General features: G+C 41.8%; 1 protein-coding gene across 1 annotated transcript in view; it reads right to left on the bottom strand.

Moving 5' to 3' along the window:
- The window catches only part of CAPN14 (calpain 14), a 51,481-nt gene that overhangs the window by 14,570 nt on the left and 13,502 nt on the right, over positions 1-23,409 (bottom strand). Inside the window, exons 4-15 of the mRNA XM_089685115.1 lie at positions 23,190-23,308; positions 20,181-20,317; positions 17,310-17,484; positions 15,224-15,289; positions 15,026-15,111; positions 12,567-12,641; positions 11,255-11,415; positions 9,714-9,877; positions 7,533-7,544; positions 3,904-4,109; positions 2,462-2,501; positions 957-1,013 (exon numbers count right to left, since the gene is read on the bottom strand). Of these exons, the coding sequence (XP_089541241.1) occupies positions 957-1,013; positions 2,462-2,501; positions 3,904-4,109; positions 7,533-7,544; positions 9,714-9,877; positions 11,255-11,415; positions 12,567-12,641; positions 15,026-15,111; positions 15,224-15,289; positions 17,310-17,484; positions 20,181-20,317; positions 23,190-23,308 (1,298 nt within the window). The remainder of the gene's footprint in view (positions 1-956; positions 1,014-2,461; positions 2,502-3,903; positions 4,110-7,532; positions 7,545-9,713; positions 9,878-11,254; positions 11,416-12,566; positions 12,642-15,025; positions 15,112-15,223; positions 15,290-17,309; positions 17,485-20,180; positions 20,318-23,189; positions 23,309-23,409) is intronic.

The following is a 23,409-nucleotide window of genomic DNA, read 5'->3' as shown; positions in this document are numbered from 1 at the left end:
AAAGATGCATTGGGGTCAGGGGCGGGCTGACAACTCATGGGGCCCCGGGCAATAGGGGATCATGGGGCCCCTGTGTCCTTGCCCAAACTCAAAAAAGCCTATGAAAAAGGTACCAGGGGCATCTCATGGGGTCCCCTACTGGCACCAGGCCCTCGGGCAGTGCCTGATTTTCCAAATGGTCAGTCCGCCCCTGATTGGGGTTGACTTATTTTGGTTATTAATTACAGGCACTTATATATTGCTGTCAATTTAGACATATATATTGTACATTCACATCAGTCCCTAACCCTCAAGGGGTGTACAATCTAAGGTCCCTAACTTACAAATCATACATACACACAATAGGGCCAATTTAGACAGAATCCAATTAACCTACCAGCCTGTCTGTGGAGTGTGGGAGGAAACTGGACTACACAGGGGAAACCCATGCAGGCACAGGGAGAGCATGCAAACTTCAGGCAGGTGGTGCTGTGGTTGGGAATTGAACCAACGAGCCTAATACTGCCAGGTGGAAGTGCTAACCATTTAGCCACTGTGCTGGCTGAAGGCAACTCTGCTACTAAAGGCAAATAGACTGTGCACTTTGCAGATGCAGTTGCACTAATTTTCCTTAGTAAATGTAAATTAGTTAAAGCTTCACTTTGTAAAGAATACTCAATCAGGTGCAAATAAAGAACACATGATTGGATGATGGAAATCAGCAAAGCTTCACCACATTTTAATAAGATCTGGGCAAAATTAGTGTAACTGAACTTGCAAAGACCACAGTCTATTTGCCTTTAGTAAATCCACCTCATTGTGTGTATAAAGTCACATCCATGCACTGGAGCCTATGATAGGTGGTAGGAATCATTTGGTACTGTCTTGCCATGGTTTGACCTTTGTTTTAAATATCAATAGCAATGAACTGAAAAGTTCTGTTTGACAACTGGGAGGTGTATAATTCTTCCTCTTACCTTTTCAAAATACCTGATGATAACAGTTTCCAGCTCATCCTGTTTATCAGCAATTTTCTGTTTGAAAGGAAGAAAAGGATAATTAATTGCTGATTTATGTTTAAAGCCTCAGATATTCTCTAAGATACCCTGCTGTAAGACCATTATTTCAACAAAAATCTTTCTCTAAAATGACACGTGCATGTAAAATATTTTATGGATGTATGGACCTGAAAAAGCCTCCCTTGTGTAGACACCAACATCTTGGATGTGATGTCAGCAGCCCCGGCAGACTCAGAGCTGGCATTCAATTGACACTGTATAGCAGCCATTCTCAACCTGGGTTCTATGGAATCCTAGGGTTCCTCCAGAGGTGTCTAGGGGATCCATGAGCTGTGGCTTATTAACCTCCTATTTGATGCTGCCTGCATAGTTCTAGTACCAACACCACTTGGTACAGCCAGTGGCATGACACCAGTTATCATTTTATCTGCCTGCCAGAGTGGCATTCTGATCACCACTGTAAGGGATGCATTATTCCCTTTAACCACCAATATTATGGGCATTGTTCGCACTGATCCCCAATAAATTGGTTTTATCAGAGTTTAAGGGTTCCTGTTGGGTGGAGGTTGAAAAAGACTGTTCTATAGTATTCCCCTTCACTCCTCTCCTGGCAGCTACATGAAAAGTTAGGGTGATGAGGGAGATGCCGAGGAGCTGGGCCATGAAAACATCACAGCACCCTGCCTCATTACTCCTCTCAAGAGCCACCTGTCCTGATGTTAACATTAGGGTAGTTCTTGGGGGAAATTATGCAAGTATTGAAATGCTTTGATAGGTGGATGTCAATCTGGAGCAGTGGACATTCCCAGCCTGGCTGCTTTTGCATGTAGACCATCTTAGGTAACACCCACATGTTATGATGACATTCCATGATTGAAAATGGAATCCAGTGAATAAAAAGAAGCGGTGGGTTAGGTACAGTAAGGTTGGGGAGGAAAGTGCTAGATGATGTTGGATGCCTCCAGCCAGGAAATAAGGCAAACTCTGTCTGATTTGTTGCAGATTCTAACGCACACTGTGAGACACATTAGTGACTTACAGAAGGACAAAGGTGCTGTGCTCTATCTATTGGCAGTGATGTTGTATCAGACCGGTACAGTGTATTGATAACCGTGTCCTATTACAGGGATTGATCCTGGACTTGCTGGTAAGGCAAGCTCAGTCTTTCTCCCCAATTATGACAAATAAATCTCTGATGTAATTCGCAGCCCTTTCCCTCCCTTATATAACATCTGTCAACTGCGACATGCACAAACTTCATTAAAATGCTAATTACAGTAGGATAGTGTGCAATCAGGGAAGCCGGCCTGTCATACAAGCAGACAAATTCTCTTCTACTCGGGAAGAATTCTGCTGGAGCTGAATTTTTTTTTAAATCTCCCCGGAGTTCGACTTTAAGAGCTTTTTAAGGGGTTATGTCAAATGACAGGAATGAATGTGTTTGTGTATTCTGCTCTGCTTACCTTGCAGCACAGGACCGGGCTGGGGTTCTCTCCTTGTTCTCTGTAATTAAAACAAAGATGTGTTATATTTGCTATCTTAGACCAATATGTTTAAAATAAACACATACATAATAATAATGCTATTTATAATATGCCTACTAATAATAAGGTGTTTACCCATGACAAAAATGATCCTTTATTTCAAGGAACTTATCAGGCTGGAGGCTTTTGCCTGTCTACCTTGAGGCTACCAACCACCATCAAAGGGTGCTAATTAAGCCATAGCACACCATGCAACTGTTATGGGGACCAGGAGCACATGGCAATTTGAAAAATACATTTGGATAAAATTACAACTCAGCTCCGGACTCTGCCACAGGGTGTTCTTCCTCTTTGCATTTCCAGGTTGGACAGTCCAGAAAGCAGCACTGCCATAATGATGTCAGCGCCGCTCTCTGCATTAGTATATTGTGAATTCAGGGCACCTCAGGGGTTGGGACCATGACAGTCTGAACTCACAGTATGTCTTCAGTCTTCTAGGTTGCCTGAAGCTGTGCTTATTCAACCAAGAAGACTAAGGACATCTTGTGGCAGAAAAAAGGTACTGCGGAGAACTATGAATAGAGGTGAACATTACAGTTTTTTTAACACTGCTGCCTGGGAACCATATACAAAAATAAGCTCAGAGTTGGACTTATTGTCCAATAGATATATATGATAATTGTCTTTATGGTGTATAAATATATATATATATATATATATATATATATATACATACACACACCATAAAGACAATTATCATTCTGTAGTGATAGAGGAATTGCCTTTGAGATTGCGATTAATGAGGAGAGGAACCCCATAAAGGTATGCTGTGGACCTTTAAGTGACAAATTTAAATTCATGAAGGAAGCAGTGCATGCAGGGATGTCTGAGTGCCATTTTTTATATTAAAGGATCAATCCACCCAATTTCATTCCTCTGTAAATGTTGAAGAGGTAAATCTCCTGACAGTCTCTCTTACTCATTTTGATTCTATTGGTGAGATCTCTGGTGTGAGTTCTAGGTCTGCACACCCTCTGTACCTATTATGAGGAGCTCCCACCAACCCTGCTGGATTTTTTTTGTATTTTATAATATGGAGACGGTAACAGCAGCTGGAATACAAAAAGGTGGGCAGGATAGCTCCGGACAGAGTTGGGTAATATCAGCTTCTTCCTTTTTTTTACGGGTCTCCATATTAGAAGATCTGCTTTCACCTCCACTTCCAGTGACAGCTGTAAAACTGAGGATTTCCATCACCAAGCTGAATAAAGCAGATAAATCGCCCAAGCTGGACATAGACAACAAAAACTTGACAGAGGTTCTAACTCTTCCAAACTCACTTGGAAACAAGAAAAATTTGGGATTTACGTACAATTTAAGGGTGAAAAGCTTATTTTTTTCAGGGAAGAGGCTGCACTTACTCTAGAATGTGTTTCCTGGAGAAGACCCTCAGGATGAATTCACACTGCTGGTCCGGCTCCGCCGTCGAGGGGACAATGACGTAAGATCCTGGGAGCAAGTGGAAGTCCTGAGTCACTTCTCTCTCATTAATGAAGATACACTTGTTGTTCACAGGGCGGGTGTACAGGAAGAATTCTTGGGGCAGACGGCTTCTTATACCTTGATACTGTGCAGAGAAGAGGTAACAAGATATAGTTCCATATGGACATTACAAGACAGAGACAATTAAGAAAAAATGTTCTAACCATTCTCTACTCTTTCCAAGAAAGAAAATTAAAAACATGCTTTGTCTACAAATCCAATTTAAAGCCAAAGTTTAATCTTCTTATATATCACCTCCCCCCCAAGATAGTATGAACAGAATTCCAATGAATAAGAGGGTGAAGGCCAGGGACAGTCAGGCTGGGGAGGAAACAGCTAAATGATGCTGGACGTCCTCAAGCAAAAAAATGAGATGGGGGCCCTATCTGACTTGCTGCAGCTTCTAATGCACACTATGAACAATCTCACAAGGTAAGGCAACTATTATCACAGCATGCTGCCTTAGAGCGTAAGCTCTTGGGCACCTTTTGTGTTCATGTACTATTTTTTGTGGGTTTGATCTCTGATTTCTTTAGACTGTAATATACCACAGAAAGCGTTGCCTCTGCATAAATAAAGATTACACCTGCAGACAGCAACAATGTACGTGAGAATCCGCAGAAGTTGGGGGTCTATATTTTGTTTTTTTCTTATATGTATCAACGTCCCCGGCTTGCAATATAAATGAAAAAGACACCGGTTAGCGATTCCGGTCAATAGGAGGATTTATTACCCTTCTCGGGCTTACGACCAGCTACGCTTTTTCAACCTTCACCATTAATCTCACTGTTCAATAAAACCTGCATTTGACCTCTCAGAGTACTGCCATGGTTTTTTTCTAAGCGCCAACCACGGTGGCGTTCATCAAGCCGGCTCTGCCCTTGCTGTTCTGCCATCGGCCAAGTGTGCAATTACATATAATAATTATTATTATTAAATGATGACAGAGCTCTGAAGTATGGAGTCATGAAAGCGACTGTTTGACGCAATCCCGCCTGCCCAGGGTAGACTAATGCTTTGTTTATATCAGCTGCTGAGCGGCATCAATTTTTTGGCATTACGAATGCATTACACCATTGATTTCAACATTGCTGCAAGTGCTCTGCTAACAAAGCTCTGTTTAATAAGGGGCTTGGCTCGATGAAAGTGTAAGAGCCTGGATTTAAAGGATAGCCCTGTGTCCTTTGATAACGATATATATTTATAGATCAAATTTAGAGAAATCTTTTTGCAAATATAAATTTGTATAAAAAATGTACAGTTTTCTTTAGGCTCTTTTTAGTAAAGTGCATAAAAGTCTGAATTCCATTCTTGTGGTTGAGTAAATTACAGGGCTGAGTCAATCACTCTACAGGCCCCTCCCCCTCCGCCTTCCCCCTGGAACTTCAAAACCTATGGAGAATTCTGATTTGCTCAAATTAAAATCGGCTATGTCAGTGTCTACCCTTGCTTAAAAGTGTAAATTCACCTCTCAGCATCTAATTGAACTGATTGGAATGTAGAACACTACAATGGAGCTCTAAGACCTGGGTTCAGTTTCTATCCGGGCTTTAACTGCATGGTGTGTGCATGTACTCCATTTAGTTCTGTGGGATACCGCCATATCTAGCAATCCATAAATATACTGATAGGCTAATTGACAATGTGATTAAAATGTCCTGAGAGTTGTGAGTTACAACTGCTGTAGGGGCAGTAGATTGTAAGCTCTTCAGGTCAAATGACTAATGTTGGTGTGTATTATTACAGGTACTGTTACAGCACCATCAATTTATGCAGCACTTTACATATATATTGTACATTCACATCAGTCCCTAGACCTCAAGGGGTGTACAATCTAAGGTTTCTAACTCACATTCATACATACACATACTAGGGACAATTTAGACAGGATCTAATTCACCTACTAGCATGTCTTTGGATGTGGGAGGAAACCAGAGTACTAGGAGGAAACCCACGCAAGCACAGGGAGAACTCCAGGCAGGTGGTGCCATGGTTGGGATTTGAACCAACAACTCTAGTACTGCCAGGTGAAAGTGCTAACCACTTAGCCACTGTGCTAAAACTCAAAGTGGTTTTTAACACTAAACTTTTTATTTAAAAAAAAGAATAACAAACATGTCAAACTTACCTACTCTGTGTAATGGTTTTGTACAGAGCAGCCCCGATCCTCCTCTTCTTGGGTCCCCCACCGGCACTCCGGGCTCTTCTCACCTTCCACTGTGTGCCCTCATAGCATGCTGCTTGCTATGGGTGCACTCGTGTGGGCTCGCTCCCAGTCAGTGCTTTGTGTGATTCCATTGACACACAGAATGTGGCTCGGACCCGGCCCCTGTTCCCTCCTCAATGGCTATGATTGACAGGAGCAGGAGCCAGTGGTTCCTGCTGCTATCTCTGAGCCAATGAGGAGGGAGAGAGTGGAGAGAGACACTGCTCTCATGCACAGCACTGGATCAAGTTTGGGCTCATGTATTTATAAGGGGGGGCTGGGGGTGGAGATGCACACAGAATGTTTTGTTCCTTTATTGCAAAGAGTGCATTCAGTTAAAAAAAACCCTTCTACCTTCAGAACCACTTTAAAATGCCCAAAATCTATTTTCTGGCATCATGTTTGACTGTATACAATTTTCTTAAGCAATTTTTTTTTTTTTTTTTTGTGTGAATCTTTTGCAAAGTTCTTTTCACTTGGAGATTCTGCCATCCAGTTACAAGCTGACAACCCTAAGCCAGAGCCCTGCGAATATCAGCAGCGTTGTCAGCTTGCTCTGCAAGCTCCTTCAGTTGGCCATTGGGCTGCCTATCAGGTCTATCAGATATGTCAGTGAGTCCCTAATGAGAATGTACAATTTGGATTGATCAGTTTACCCATATTTTGACACAGTCACCCAATAGCAGGGCCAGTCTATTTGAATTAGAGTATTATATAAAACTTTCTTGCCTATTGTCCATTTGCCAGTTTGTAAAACTGTTCTTACAGTATCCAGCCAGCTTTGCTGAAAAAGATGAAGGATCAGCATTTCACCGTCTTGTAAAACGTTTTGGGAATAGCAGGACTGGTTAACTTTCAGCTTTTACTTGCAGCTAACATGCCCAAAACAGCTGTAGAGGAGCAAGTGACAATATTATACCGAGGCACCACAACTCTCAGCAAGCTCTGCTCATTCCAATTACAAGGAGCCACAAGGGTTTGCTTGGGGTTGAAGTTCCTCAGCATCTGTACGATGCAGGGGCGGACTGACCATTCGGGAACTTGGGCACTGCCCAAGGGCCCGGGGTCAGTAGGGGCCCCATGAGATGCCCCTGGTAAATTTTCATAGGCTTTTTGGGGTGTGGATTGAGTGTGGGCGAGGACGCAGGGGCCCCATGATCCCCTATTGCCCGGGGCCCCATGATTTGTCAGTCCGCCCCTGGTACGATGTATGTTGCCTGTTTATGCTTTAGCGTGTACTTCATCTGCATGCATTCATTTTTACCTCTTCATAGTGAGTTATAAAATGTCAAGGGTACTCACCTCAAGTGGCACCTGCAAGAGAAGAAAAAATAAAGAGCCATTAGAATTAGATTATATGTAAAATAGTATAATATAATAGTAACAGCGTCCCCTACAGGAGGAGATAGGTGACACCACTTAAGGAATATACTGTATTTACCACCTATCACAAATTATAGGACTGTTCCGTGAATGCTATGGCCTAAGTAGTAAAATAATCATAATGTTTAGTTACTGTTATACACAAATGTACAATCCATGTCTTCTGGAGCTATTCCACCATTACTACATCTAGCTGCTGTTGGGGCAGGTGACTCCAGATATCATTAGATTGCAGCTTTTAGCCAGTTGGAAGCTGGTATTTCATTCTGAAATATTGCTCCATTTACAAAAAGCTTCTCAGGAACATAGTCAGCATGGTTCTTCCAGTAAGTGGATCGCTCAATAATCTCTACAAAGACAGTGGAAATCCCTTATGAGCTGCTACTACAACAGGTGTCCTACGGGAAGATTTCCCCTCTATTTCTGTTATGGCGACGACTGTAAAATGTTGGATTCTCCATGATTTTCTTTCTCAATGGTAATGTTCACCAGAATAAATAGAAAGGGTGAAACTACTTAGTGGGAACTCAAACAGCAATGAGCGGATCCCTTTGAGAACATGCGTGCGCATGAAACGCGTCAGAGGGGAGCATATGTGCTGATGTCACGCTGCCTCATCCACGTGATGGTCCGGTGGCCATATTTGTACATGCTTTTTATCCATTGATGATTTTATGCTCCACGTGGTTGCTATCTTTTTAATAAAACATACTACACTATATGATACTGTCTCCGGGCTCTATGAGCTTGCCCTCTAGGAGGAACCCCTTTCCTTGGTTCACCGTGGGCTGGAGATGGAGACTTGGCTACTCTACTTTTGATTGTTCATTTGGTGCATCACTGGTTTCTGGAGAGATCCCACCTTCAACCGGGTTACCAGCAGGAGAAACAAGCAGGAACACCCCTTAGTGTGTCATTCCGCTCTGGGCTTGCTTGCTACTTACTTCTGGTGAGTGCATTATGGCGGAGGTGCAGTGCAGTTCCGCCTGGAAGTACTATCATCGTCGGTTCAAATCCCAACCACAGCACCACCTCCCTGGAGTTTGCATGTTCTCTCTGTGCCTGTGTGGGTTTCCTCCCACACTCCAAAGACATGCTGGTAGGTTAATTGGATCCTGTCTAAATTGTTCCTAGTATGTGTATGTATGAATGGGAGGTAGGGACCTTAGATTGTACACCCCTTGAGGGTTAGGGACTGATGTGAAGGTACAATATATATGTAAAGCGCTGCGTAAATTGATGGTGCTATATAAGTACCTGAAATAAATAAATCACTATTTTTTGGGACTATTATGATATTTAGAGGACTTATATATTTTCATTTGTTATTTCGTCCATTTTGTTTCTTCATTGGAGTATTCACTATTCTCTATTTCTTTTTTATGATGTTTCCTTTCTCTTTTACTATCACATTGGTCATCATTGATTATAACACACATTTTTATTAGCGCTGCACATTGATATTATAGTGTTTTGCTTTGGTGGAGACAGAGTGTTTGCTGCTTTACTTTTTCCTTTTTTGTCTTGCGCTTAACATTTATTCTTTGATTAGCAATAGAAACCTGGCAGGGGTTCTAACCTACATACATTGTAAAACTGCACTCCAGAATAAGCAAATATTGTCTAATTACAAGAACCATGTGTATTCTTATTTGAATCTTGCTGTGATTTGTGTATTTCTTCCAGATCTGTGCAGTAATCCAGTGTAAACTTTGCCTCTGTGAAGCAGCTTCCTGTAATAAAGACCAGTCACTGCTGCTCTCTCTCCTTGTGCCAGGTGACTGGTCTTGTCTCCATCCCTTCCTTTAGTTTTCTGCAAGCAGCCTGTAGTGGGTGGGGCCTGCTGAGCCCCTCCCACATCTCTGTTTTCTGCACAAGCAATGCACTGCGAAGGGATGATGTCACTGCTAGTTTTAAAGGCAACATCTGGGTTTTAAAAAGGGAAAATGGATTTATATCTTTTGTGACTACTGAGGAAGACATTTAAATGAAAGTTTTGCTCTCTGAATTCAGCTTTAAGTAAAGTAACATATTCTAAGTAAAGTACAATAAAAAAGTAACATATTCTAAGTAAAGTACCATAAAAAAAAGTTCCCATACCATAAACACAGAGAGCCCTATGAACCATGGTGGGGACTGGTTCCGGTGCTTGTGGTTCTGTTTCTGGAGAAGGGACACCAGGACTCTGCAAGAATTTGTGTATTTCTCCATGTTGTCTCCCTTTAGTATCTTTAGTCGGTACTGGGGGTTCTTCCAGTATGAGTCTACAAGTAAGACAGATAAGAATCCACGGTTACAGTGACGTAGTGCAATACATCATTTTTAAAATAACATAATTGTCCTCACTTTTCAAGTTGCCCCATGCACATATGTAGTTATAAACCAAGAACAGAATTTATACTAAATGTTCAACAAGTACAAAAAGATACCTGTTGATACTGCCAGACATGCAGTGCTGCCTGTGGACTACAGGCTGCAAGTGAACTACAGAACACCCCCATGTTATGGTTAAGAGGAGAGGGGGGAGGTGTCCTATAGGCCAGTCCTAGGATGACAGCGATGTTCCTCCATAAATACAGTACAGTGAGTGACCAATGTCACCCTAGGATAATAAGGGTGTTATTGGCATGAGTACCAGGTGAAAATAAAGGAAAGAAAGACTGAAAAAGAGAAAACTAATGCAACCACGACATCTAGGGACTGGTAGGCTGAAATACATTACAGTTTGTTTGTGGGTTTAGATACACTTTAAAGTGGTAGTAAACCAGCTTTAAAAATTGTCTTTTAAAATTGGGCCCCTGCATGTTTGTGCCATAATGTGCTAGTATGCACTACACATTCGAACATTATAGCAGACTTACCTGTCAAACACAGCCTTCCAGCACTGTGCTGTCACTGTTCCAGCCCCTTCCATCTTCACCTGGTCTTCCTTCCAGGTTCATGATCCCTGGCCACAATGACGCCACTTCAACATGGGAGTCACTTCACCACTGCGCACAGCAGGTGCCAGAAATCTGCACATGCGCGGCTCAGATTACATTACCACTGACAGGCCAGGAGAGGTATTTATAATAGAAAAGACCACTAGAATCTCTTCTGTTATAAAAATCCTACCTGTCAGGTTTTTTTGTTTTTTTTTATTTACTATGAATGTTTCATACCACTTTAAACCTCATTTTAAATCTATAAATATCTATATTAGAAAGATCCTTATTTGCTACAACAATCATTACTTTCAGGAAAGCAAGAAATAAGTTAACAAAAATAAAACTGAAGGCGTCCCAAGCCTTTATGATAAATTTCTACCATTAAAATAGGTACACACATTACAATATGATCTCCCTTAGATTTACCAAAAAACATGTATTGTGAAGAACCACCTAAATGGCAATAAATTGATTGGGTTGTATAAGCAGGTCTTTGCACTACATAGTTCTTTACAAATAAAGAAGATTGTGCAGACATTGTGCAATCAAATTATAACATGGGTGGCCGTTTTAGACAATGATCCTTTAAAACCAAATTTAGATTTTAGTTTAGCGTGAATATGGTGGGTTCATGCTAGTTGAATACAGTGGGGCTATTTTCCTATGCGCTGCTACATATCACTGATGGATTCATAATCAGACACTTGACTTTACCTGTATATGTCATTCTCCCTCCAGCTGTACTTCCAGCAACCCACTTCCCAGTCTGCATGGATAACGTCCACTCCTTCCCATTCTCGTGGCTCATGAGGTCAGGGGTCAGCTTGCAGATAACCAGCTCCACAAACTGAGCCTCAAAGTCTTCAATAGACATCCTGTAACAATTCACAATCAAAATGAGTCATTGGACCAGATTGGGTAGCATGACCTCTTGAGGATATACATAGGTTGACCTTCTCCTGAAAATGCTAGATAATGAACTGCCAAGTTAAATCTCTGCTTTGATACCTTTAAGTTATTGTTTATTGACCCCAAAATTTGGATGCTGTTAGATTTGGACAGAAGTTCATGAATTACGATAACCCAAATTTTAATAGTTTGTATTCCCAAAAGATTTCTGGGAGAAATGGGCCAAAGGCCATGACTTACCTCTGTTTCTGCTGTTCCCTGAGCACCCTTGCTTGACTCCAAGTCCCACCTATCTATCTTAGTATCACTGGTAGAATTTTTAAAAGAAGTGGCTCAGGCTGCCTTATGGTTCTCATTAGGCTGCCAGGAGTTTCCCAAACTGTTCTGCACAATTTAGCATAAATTTCTGCTCTGTAATACACCATTTGTGGAGCCTGATTCCTGTTGACTTCTCTCTGGAGCATACATGCATTGAAGTCAGTTCCTGATCCTGGTTGGTGACCGAGAAAATAATAAAGTTGGGTAAAATGTGGACTTGTCAGGCGTTTTCTCATGTAAGGTTGCTGCAAGGTCCACTTTAAAAATATTAGCGGTGGCCATTTTGCTCCATGACATACTAGCATGTCAGTATATTTGTTTTTCATGGCTAGTGATGCCCAACTGTTTCTTTGGCCTTTGATCTTATGCCAAAGCCAATTTTTTCTTTATTTGGATAAAGCAGGGAATAGTTAGAGCTCTAGCCAGGCATTTAGTTTGCTGTGTGTGTCCCATATGGGAGATTATTCCCTTTACTTCCTATCCAGGACACCTAACAGAATATTAGTGGAAATCTCTCCAAAGTGAGGAGCACTCCCCTTCTGAACAGTTGCCACGAGAACAGGTATACCAAACCAGAGCAGAACTTAAACTGCCAAAATATACTAACACTTCCCTCTTCTTTCTCAATGCTTTGTATTTTCTTGCAGTAATACAGGTGCTCTTTCCATCTCTTGGATCCTACATGCCCTCCTGGAACTCTCACATAATAATCTTTATGATAAGAGCTTTGGCTGGGAGAACCGAGAACCAAGAAAAGTGCAATGCAAAGCGGTTAAGATGGCATCTGTAATATCATTACCAAAACTCTCCATCCTCCCGCGTCTTTCGCAGTAACAGTCTCTCCTTCAGGCTGAGCTGGTCCCATTTGGAGGAGCTGGAACAAAGTCACAAGACAAAATGGATGACTGGAAGGCACTGGGCACATAGATCGATCATATAAATTACAGCGGAGACAAGCGCAAGGAATCGATCCTGCCCACGGCTTATCTGAAATGAGTTTCACGCTGTGTTTTGTGTCAGAGCAGGAAATACTGACACAAACTCTTTTCACATTCTTTTAATAATTTCATGGGGGCTTCTTATAATAATGTGCTCATGAAAAATGTATTTAATATGTAAATGTAACTCTAGGCAAATGTAAATATGCATAACATGTATAGATGTGATATATATATATATATATATATATATATATACACACACACAAAAAAAATTTTCCCTCAAAAGTTTTAGTAGTGTCAATAAGAAGTGTAAACAATTTGTACTATTCTACTGAAGAAGGAATTTACAGTTTTCTTTGTGCAGATGAGCATTGTGCTGGGTATTGCAGGCAGCATGTGCCAGAGAGAAGTGTGGAGGGTATTACATCAGGCAATCTGTGCAGAAAAGGAGCGTGCAAGGTATGATAGAGGGCATTAGGAGCAGGAGAGGAATGCTGAGGCTTATGATGCTTGATGATAGGAACAGGAGAGGAGTGTGGAGGGTATTAATATGGGAAGAATGTGCAGGAGTCGTGTTTTCAGCGTATGAAAGGTATAGTATGTGCAACAGAGGAGTTTGGAGGGTATGACAGCAGGCCATATGTGCAGAAGAGGAGTGTAAATGGAAGAGCCATGGCAATATATGTAGTAAAGGCGTGCTGTGGGTATGGCAATGGGCAGTATGTGCAGAAGAGGAGTGCAGAGAGTATGACAATGGGCAGTATGAGCAGAAAAGGAGTGCAGAGAGTATGACAATGGGCTGCATGTGCAGATGAGGGGTGTTAAGGGAATGCCAGTGGGCAGTATATGCAATAGAGGAGTGGGGAGGGTATGAAAGGGACAGTATGTGCAGAAGAGGAATGTGGAGGGTATGACACCAGGTAGTTTGTGTACGCTGGAGAAGAGTGTTGAGGGAATGCCAGTGGGCAGTATATGCAACAGAGTGGGGAGGGTATGAGAGGGCATGTGTGCAGAAGAGAAGTGTAGAGGGTATGACTGCTGACAATATGTACTGGAGATGAGTTCAAAGTCTGACAGTAAACAGTAGGAGGTGAGGAGTGCAGAGGGAAAGGTCAGCAGTTAGTATATGCAGGAGATGGTTGTAAAGGATATATAACTGTACACAATATAACTGTACACAAGAGGTATTTCAACGGTATGACAATGGGCACTATGTGCAGGAGATGACCATGAGGGGTATGACAAGGGGAACTATGTGCAGGAGATGACTGTGAAGGGTATGACAGTGGGCACTATGTGCAGGAGATGACCATGAAGGGTATGACAGTGGGCACTATGTGCAGGCGATGACCGTGAAAGGTATGACAGTGGGCACTATGTGCAGGAGATGACCGTGAAAGGTATGACAGTGGGCACTATGTGCAGGAGATGACCGTGAAAGGTATGACAGTGGGCACTATGTGCAGGAGATGACCGTGAAGGGTATGACAGTGGGCACTATGTGCAGGCGATGACCGTGAAAGGTATGACAGTGGGCACTATGTGCAGGAGATGACCGTGAAAGGTATGACAGTGGGCACTATGTGCAGGAGATGACCGTGAAAGGTATGACAGTGGGCACTATGTGCAGGAGATGACCGTGAAAGGTATGACAGTGGGCACTATGTGCAGGAGATGACTGTGAAGGGTATGACAGTGGGCACTATGTGCAGGAGATGACCATGAAGGGCATGACAGTGGGCACTATGTGCAGGAGATGACCATGAAGGGTATGACAGTGGGCACTATGTGCAGGAAAGGACCGTGAAGGGTATGACATTCAAATATATGTGCAGGGGAGGCATGTGGAAGATATGACAGTGGGCAGTGTGTACAGGAGAGAAATGTGGAGGGTATAACAGTGGGCACTATGTGCAGGAGAGCAGTGTGGAGGGTATGAGAGGGACAGTATATGTAGGAATATAATGCAGAGGGTGCAAATATGAAGTATAAATTCCCACCTTGTTTACACCAGACTGAAAGTGGAAGTGTCTGCATCAAAAACCAAAAGTCCATACAGTTTTCCTTTGAATTAGGGAGTACTGCACATTAATAGCAAAAGCTGAGCTGTTCACTTTTTAACTAGATAAAAAGAATGTCTTACTCTGTTTGCATTTAGATCCCATGACACTGCATAGAATGAGCTATTGTACTTACCCTAGTAAATATACTAATTTGGTTACATACACTGTCACATTTCTATCGCTAGAGGGAAGCAGGACACCCCATACAGAGATATTTTTATATAATAGACTTTTTTTTTGAAAGTTTTACTCACTTGTCACTCCAATTTCCCTTCCATTCAATCTTCCCCCATGGGTTCCTCAGCCTGACTAAATTTTCTGTTCCAGATTTGCAGGTCACCTGGAGAGAAGAGATGGGAAAACCTGATTCATTTATCGAACGCAAACAGAGAAGGCTGCTTTATCGCTCCGAGAGACATTCATCAAAGGGGTTTATAATTGTGGATTTTTACCTTTCTGATTCCCGTCACCGTGTACGCGTGTCCGGCCACTAATCCGTTCTCCAGAACCCTTTCAGGCTAAAACAGAATCACAAAATAGGTCAGCGATAAGAGCCGAGCCGCAGCCATTCAGCACATTAAAAGACGGGATTTGAAAGGATTGTTCAATGCGGTTTCAGCAACTGCAAAGCTCAGAGCTCTTGTCTGCCGCTCACACCTCAGTGATCTACAAGTAACAGCATTGCTAGGACTCCTATTAGGCTAATTGGTGAGGTCAGAGGTCAGGAAATATATTTCTTTTATTAATAATTCCTTCATACTGCAAGGGGTATAGAGGGAGGGAGTGGAGCAACCCAAGGTCTGCTCCTTCGCAGGCTCAGGATTTAGTGTTCCCTGAACACCAAATAACTGGCAGGAACACAGTTTTAAAGTTAAATTGAAGTCTTAAGTTTTATCTCTTTATAGTCCAGCAACCCGCATGTTTGGGCTGGTGGATGACTTTTGCTAGGTAAGGCATCGAAATAGAAATACAAGAAACAAAGAAAAGTGATCACAGAAAAAGTGGTCCATCGAATCTGTTCTTTTTTATACTTTTTCTTTAACATTTAAAGCGGAACTGCACTGCATCTGAGCACCACAATCTGAAAACACTATTTTATTCATTTTTAGTATTCAGAACAAACTTCATCATCCCTCCATCTCTCCATGCTCTATTTTGTTGAGAAATCACCCCCTAGTATTTCTAGCTGCGGCCATCTTGAGTAAGGGCAGATGATTCATGTAGCATTTACTTCCTGGAATCCATCTGCCCTTATCTCAGGCATACAGACAGGAGGGCGTGGTTAGCAGAGAAAGCCTTTTCTCCAGATGAAAGACAAAAATGCCAATGAAGACTCATAGAATGTATGACATCATATTGGCCTAGGCCAGCAACTTCCTCTAGATGAAAGGGGAAAAAAATGTCCATGAAGACTGCTTGGATTTATGACATTTTGGCCTAGGCCAGAAACCAGGATGCAACTGATGAAATGTAAAAAAAAAAAAAAAAACAACAAGTAAATATAATACTGTATACCTTCCTATCTATTTACTAAGGCTAGCATCATAAGGATTAAAAATAGGTAATGTTGATTGACAGAGATTTGTTTTTTTATTTATAAATGTATTTTTAATTTTTGTTTTTTGCTTTTTTTTGGTTATCTTTTTAACCTTTTTTGTCTTTTTATAAAGATATGTTTATCCTAATGCATATTCAAAGTTTCTTACCTTTGGCTGCCTCTGCTGGAAGTCTGTTTTAAGCATCTCTTACTCTTTTGTTAATTTAAAACTATCTAAAGATAGCTTTGAACTTTCCTCCTGCTAGTTTAAGAGCACATCACCATGTTCTTGATCTTAGCTTCAGTTTGGTTATACTGCCCTCCCGAACCTTATTCACGCCCTTTAGGTACTGTATTTTAATATTTCAGCCATGTCTTTTTTCTCTCAGTGAAAATGTTACTTTTTAGCCTCCCCCTCCAGTGCTCTGTGCTGGCAGAGCTGAGAAACAGCCACACCCCTCAGCACAAGTGTCCTCCATAGTCCTACTTTCTAGTAATTTCTAGCTCTCTAGGACTGGACTGGAGCCTCTAATGTAATAGAACTGTGGCTGGTTCCTTGGTTTGCTTTGGAGGAACTTTCACCAAAACAGGAAAAACTCTTTTGAAGGAGTTAGAACGTTCATTACCCACCTTTATAACTTATCATGTATATTTACAGCCAGTCCTTGGCTCAGACAATCTCCCTATTTGGTTGTTTTCCCCTTATGCATGCTTTCTGGGAATGGAAGTCTTTATGTGATCAGTGCCCTGCTTCCTAACACAAACACAAACACGAACTCTGGGTGCAGCCAGAGTCCTCTTCTACTTTTCTTATGTGCCAGAAAATGTCAAAGTTTGTCTAACTTTAGAGTGAACAATTAAGTTTCCAGCTAGAACTATTGAGATCTATGATATTCAGATATATGATAGAAAAAAAAAAAGATTGCTGCCATTGAAAAAATGGATAGCATTTTGCCACTGCAATGTGAAAACAAGAGATGGCCACTGCAATTTGTACTTACCCCTGCCTTTGTCTGACAGCCCATCAAGGACCCGCTGTATGCTGCCCGTACCATGACCTGCCACAGGTCTGCGGGAGCTTGTTCCAGTTTGATAGTCATGTTGACCCCGCCGGTGAAATCCACCAGAGCCTCAGATACTTGACCAATCTGCAGATCTTCATAGGAGCCACAGAGCCTATCACAGGAGAGGAAAAGATTATTTAGGGACCTTAGATTGTACGCCCCTTGCGGGTTAGGGACTGATGTGAATGTCCAATATATATGTAAACCGCTGTGTAAATTGACAGCGCTATATAAGTACCTGAAATAAATAAATAATAATAAATAAATATCTGCAGTCAGCCAATAGAGGGCAGCATGAAATTCTCAAAAAGGGGCATATTCTGTTGAGCAGGGGTCACCGAACTTTCTAAGTGAAGGATCAGTCTGCTACTTCAGACTTTAGGAGGGCCAGATTGTGGCCAGCAGGAATAGAAAATGCCACAGACTTGGTGATCAACAGGGTTAAAAAAAAATTACATAAGACCTGTGGGCAATAGGAGAATAGTGCCTCTTCATTTGTATTAGCAGGAATAATAATTTCATAGGTGTCAATGGGGGGAATAGTGCCTCATCATTGGTGTCAGTTGGAGGAATAGTGCCCCATCATTGGTGTCAGTGGGAGGAATAGTGCCCCATCATTGGTGTCACTGGGAGGAATAGTGCCCCATCATTGGTATCAGTGGGAGGAATAGTGCCTCATCATTGGTGTCAGTTGGAGGAATAGTGCCCCATCATTGGTGTCAGTGGGAGGAATAGTGCCCGATCATTGGTGTCAGTGGGAGGAATAGTGCCCCATCATTGGTATCACTGGGAGGAATAGTGCCTCATCATTGGTGTCAGTTGGAGGAACAGTGCCCCATCATTGGTATCAGTGGGAGGAATAGTGCCCCATCATTGGTATCACTGAGAGGAATAGTGCCCCATCATTGGTATCACTGGGAGGAATAGTGCCTCATCATTGGTATTAATGGTATTGATGGTATTAATGGTAATGGTATTAAAGAAATATCCTCATCCCTAGTGTCAGTGGGAGCAACAGTGCCCCATCTATGGTGTCATTGGGATGAATATTGCTCCATCTTTAGTGTCATTGGAAGGAATTTTGCCCCATTGTTGGTGTCAGTGGGATGAATAGTGCCCCATTGTTGGTGTCAGTTAGAGGAATAGTGCCCCACTGTTGGTGACAGTGGGAGAAATAGTGCCCAGTTGTTGGTGACAGTGGGAGGAAAAGTGCCTCATTGTTGGTGTCAGTGGGAGAAATATTACTCCATCTTTGGTGTCAGTGGGAGAAATAGTTCCCCATTGTTGGTGTCAGTGGGATGAATAGTGCCCCATTGTTGGTGTCAGTGAGAGAAATAGTTCCCCATTGTTTGTGTCAGTGGAAGGAATAGCGCCCCATTGGTGGTGTCAGTGGGAGGAATAGTGCCCCATTGTTGGTGACAGTTGGAGAAATAGTGCCCCATTGTTGGTGACAGTGGGAGGAATAGTACTCCATTGTTGGTATCAGTGGGAGGTATAATGCCCCATTGTTGGTGACAGTGGGAGGAATAGTGCCTTATTGTCGGTGTTAGTGGGAGGACTATTACTCCATCTTTGTTGTCAGTAGGCGAAATAGTGCCCCATTGTTGGTGTCAGTGGAAGGAATAGCGCACTAAGGGTCAGATAAAGGCAAGCAAAGGGCCACATCCAGCCCGTGGGCCACAGTTTGGAGACCACTGATCTAGATATAGCCTGCCCTAAAATACACATCACGTTTCCACAAACTGACATCTGATTTGGAGGTACACTCATCTGACAGCATTGCAGCAGAATCAACCAACATTTCCTTTTAAATGCCGCATCTCTAATTAAAGTAAACCTGTCACGCCCTGAAACTCATCTGTTCAGCAATAGTCGCCAGCTGTAATTTTTGAATATGTGCCAAATTTTAGCACGGAGCACGTAGGAACAGGTGCCAGCCAAGCTTCCAGATGAATTAAAATGGACCTTTCTGTAACCTGTTCTCATAAATAAATTCCTGACATGTCACATACATCAACAATATCATTTGTAACAAAAAAAGAGCTGCTCCTTTTATAATTAAAATGTTACTCTTGAGCTTCAGTTTAAGGACATCACCTAGGCTCAAATGATGCCATCAGTCTGCTGCACGTGGGAGGCAGCATTTCCTCAGTCCCCTCTTTCTCCCAGTGATCAGAGCACAACATTGTAACTGTAGCAAGTCTCAAGGTGGCGGTGATCTGTGTCAGACTTTATTGAACCAGGATTTACATGAGTGTGTCATCTCTGAGCCAACATGTCTGTCAAGGAAATAGACGCTGACCCTGGAAGATGCCAGAACAAAGATGGCTCTGGCTTTCTGCATTGTCAGGAGTAGTAACAATAATAGGGCTGTCATTCTGTCATCCTGGTAATGCATTCATTATGCAGTGAGTCACCTTCATGCAGGTAGTGAATTGATTTGCCCTTGTTTATTGTAAGTCAGTGGCTTGCTAAGCAGAAAAGAAAGGCAGCTTCTGAGCTTGGGTCTTTTCACTCAGCAGTGGCAGTTCTCAAATTTGTCTCAACAGGTTCCCTTTAAACTCTATCAAATCATGTCAAATCTTTTCCTTTACTCAATGCTACATTATTGTGCTGGCAAAGACACTGCAACACTGCCCTCTTGTGGACAAACACAAGACCACGCTTAGGTTGCTTGTATTATTACTGAAGTCCTCTTTGACCATAGTCAACTCATCTTTCTGGTTAGAAAATGGAAGAGAGAGTCTGGTTGGTGGGTTCAATATAGGCAGTTCTTTCTTTCAGACTTTTGTATATTCATACACTTACTTGGCATAGGCTTTCTCTAGCAGAGGGCCCCAAAATAGGTTCTTCCTTGAAGAGGACACAAACAAGAGCTTGCCATCTTTATTCACAGGTAGGCGGTCATCAACTACCACATCGACCCACTCGCCAAATCGCCAGAACTGAAAAAAAATCACAAAAGTGTCATTCACATGCAGGCAATGGTGATTTCATTCTTTAGCTCCTCACCTATTTTGGTGTTTAAAGAATAACTCCACTTTTATTGAGAAAAAATATTCCCTTCTAGGTGATCAATGTACATTGCAAGAATTTTAAAAAGCTTTATTGCAGATTCCTACCTTTTGTTATTCTGAAGGAAGAGCTGTTTGTTTGTCTGTGCCCATGTGCAAAGTAAATCTGTATGGGAGTGTCTTTATAACTACGCTGCTCCTGCAGGGCTCTAATGAGGATAACTGCAGGGTCTGCATCCCTTTAGACATGATTTCCTTAGAGAGTATCTCACCAAAAATGACATTTTTGTTGCAGGGGATGCTCAAAATCTGAATTGTATCTTAGTGCAGACTTCTGGGAATATCAGTAAGCCACACAAGCAGGAAATTGCATATCTGGGGGACGATCTGTACACCATCTGTGTATAGAATACCTCTAGGTAGGTATATTTTATTGCATTTTACAGAAAATTATAGCGCTACAGATTGAAAAGGAAAGGTTATTTTTAATAACATTCAATTACAATATCACGTGTGTTGCAAATGCATATGCTCTATTATTTTTTTTATTTGCTAATTGTTATTTTCCACGAAAGTGGATTTACCCTTTAAATCACTGTTCACTGACCAGACAGAACAGTTGAGCAAGAACAAAGTTAATTTTGCAAATATAACCCCTTTCTGTCCCTTTGAGACCTGTCATTGGGGACTCTACAAGTTTATATCTCCATTTGTTAACTTTGAAGTAACTTTTGCAAGTTGCAGTTCGGTTACAAGTAGTATATGTACATGAGCTTCAAAGCAAGCCCTAATTATCTCTGTAGCTGTAGGCACTATGGAAAAATGAATCCTTAAATTACCCATAATTCTCTTAGCAGCTCTGAAAACCCTGCTCACCTTGCCTAATAGTAATTTGGCAACTCAATTCTCCTTCCCCACTTTCCAAACAGTGATTTAGTAGTTCAACTCATCCTACTCTCCCTCCCAACAGTGAATCTGGAGTTCAGCTACAACTCCTAGCAAAGTCTCCACAGCTCAGCTTACTGTGCTTCCCCTTCAAAGTAGCAACCGACCAGCTCAGTTCGCTCTGCTACCCTTTCACTGCAGTAACTGAGCAGTTCTACTCATGCTAACCCCCTCCCAACATTGAATCAACAGCTCAGCCTCCCCTGCTCCCCCTTATCAGCAGTGACTTCTCATCCATCTAATTTCTGTAAGAGGGATGCAGGGTGAGCTAAGCTGCCAAATCACTGGATAAATGAATGGAGTGGTTTTCTGTTTCTTTTTTCCTGTTTTGTGCAATTGTTCTACAATTGTGTATTGTTATGCTATGTTTGTTCTTATTGTATAAAAAAAACCTTAATATTACAAGGCTAATGAGGGACCACAAGGTGACATTAACACATGAGCTTCTGTAATACCCAAGAACCATTTAAAACCCATTGCACCCTTTAAAACCACCTTCCCTATTAACTCCAATGAATTTCACCAAAATGATGAAAAGTAACTGAAATTTTCTCATTTTCCTTGAAATTTCACAAATATAAATGAAATAAAAAAAACTAAGTTTCGCTCATCCCTAATCCCAGCTGCTACAACTCCCTGGAGCTAGCACTGGCCGCAGAAGATCAGCTCAGAGGTCATGGCTTCCTTGTAACACATAATTTTCCTAAGCAGATAATTCCCTGGCCGCTCTTTGGCTCCCGCCAGCAATCTCTGCCCCGAGCTGTAACACCGCTATTTATTTACTGCTCATGATTATAATGTGGATTGCCGAACACGAGCCTGTACCTCATAATAGCTACAACCCGACCAGCGATAAATTGCAATAACTGTTCATTATCGGGCCTCAGCATTACACTAATGGTGCACTATGGAGGAGTAAGGTCAATTACAACACTCAATGGCGTTATTCTCGGCTCTGGATACAGGAGATCCCATTAAAATAAGAACTTTGTTTATATCTAACAACAAGTATGTGAGCGGGGCTGATAGCAGCCAGAAAGAAACTCATCAGTAATACAAGATGAACACTGAAGATTTGGAGAAGGTTTAAAGGGGGACAACTAGATTAATGATGGAGACAGAAAATCTGGAGTTGTGAAAGGTCATCCAGGCTTGATAGCTTTGGAAACAAACTTGACTTCAGACATACTTGAACATTGTCTTTAAATTCTAACTGTACAGATTTAAGAGACACAAACTAATGAAGTTCTGTAATCAGGAATACATCATTATATGTATTTTTTAAATTCAAACAATGTAAGTATCTGAATTTGACTTGGTATCAGACACTTTCAGTCCCTCTATAGCAGGGATGGAGTGTGAAAGGCAGAAGCAGTGCAAGGAGCCAATCAGTTGAGGTGCTGAGGAAAAAAAAAACATGCAGATAGTAGGAAAGAGCAGAGTGACAGTGAGATGAGCTGATCAGTTTGCTGCTTCTCCTTTCACTGTCCAGTCACAAGCAAGAGAGGGTCCAGAACGACCTGGGCTCAGAGAAAGTGATTTGAGTGATGTTGGCCATCTAACTGAGGGCATCTAGTGGCAGAAAAAAGTACTGTGGGGAAAATCTCTTGATTGAAGCTGCATATTGTAGCAAAGTCTGATTTTGTTATTTTATCTTTTAATGGGTAATTCAGCTTTAACTTGTTATTGTGTGCTGGAAATCTGCTTTAAAGAACTCTATAAAGGAGTGCATCAGAAATTAAGGAAGGTGATTAAGTTATCAGCATATTCTTTAGAGATCAGTATATTATTTTATAGATATGAGTCTCATATTGATAACAGTTTATAGCAGTCTTTTGCAGCAATGTGCTTTACTCACCCGAAAATGGAAGATTCCTGCATAGTTCTTGTCAAAGCTCTGGTTCCGAGGGACCACATTGGTGAGAATGTCCTTGTGGAAGGTGACAGATGCCAGTGCAGCCAGGAACCAGCAGTTTTCTGGAAATGATAGAAGGTTTTAAGAATTTAAGATGGCAAGGTCACATCAACATACAGAAGGGTAATGCTGCTCCATAAAGGAGAAACAGAGGCATGACTCT

This window comes from Staurois parvus, unplaced genomic scaffold, assembly GCF_062004578.1.
Source record: "Staurois parvus isolate SC_StPar_1 unplaced genomic scaffold, SC_StPar_1.0 ptg000362l, whole genome shotgun sequence".
Taxonomy (NCBI): Eukaryota; Metazoa; Chordata; class Amphibia; order Anura; family Ranidae; genus Staurois; species Staurois parvus.
The sequence above is the reverse complement of the archived record's forward strand: the minus strand, read 5'-3'. Positions and strand labels throughout refer to the sequence as shown.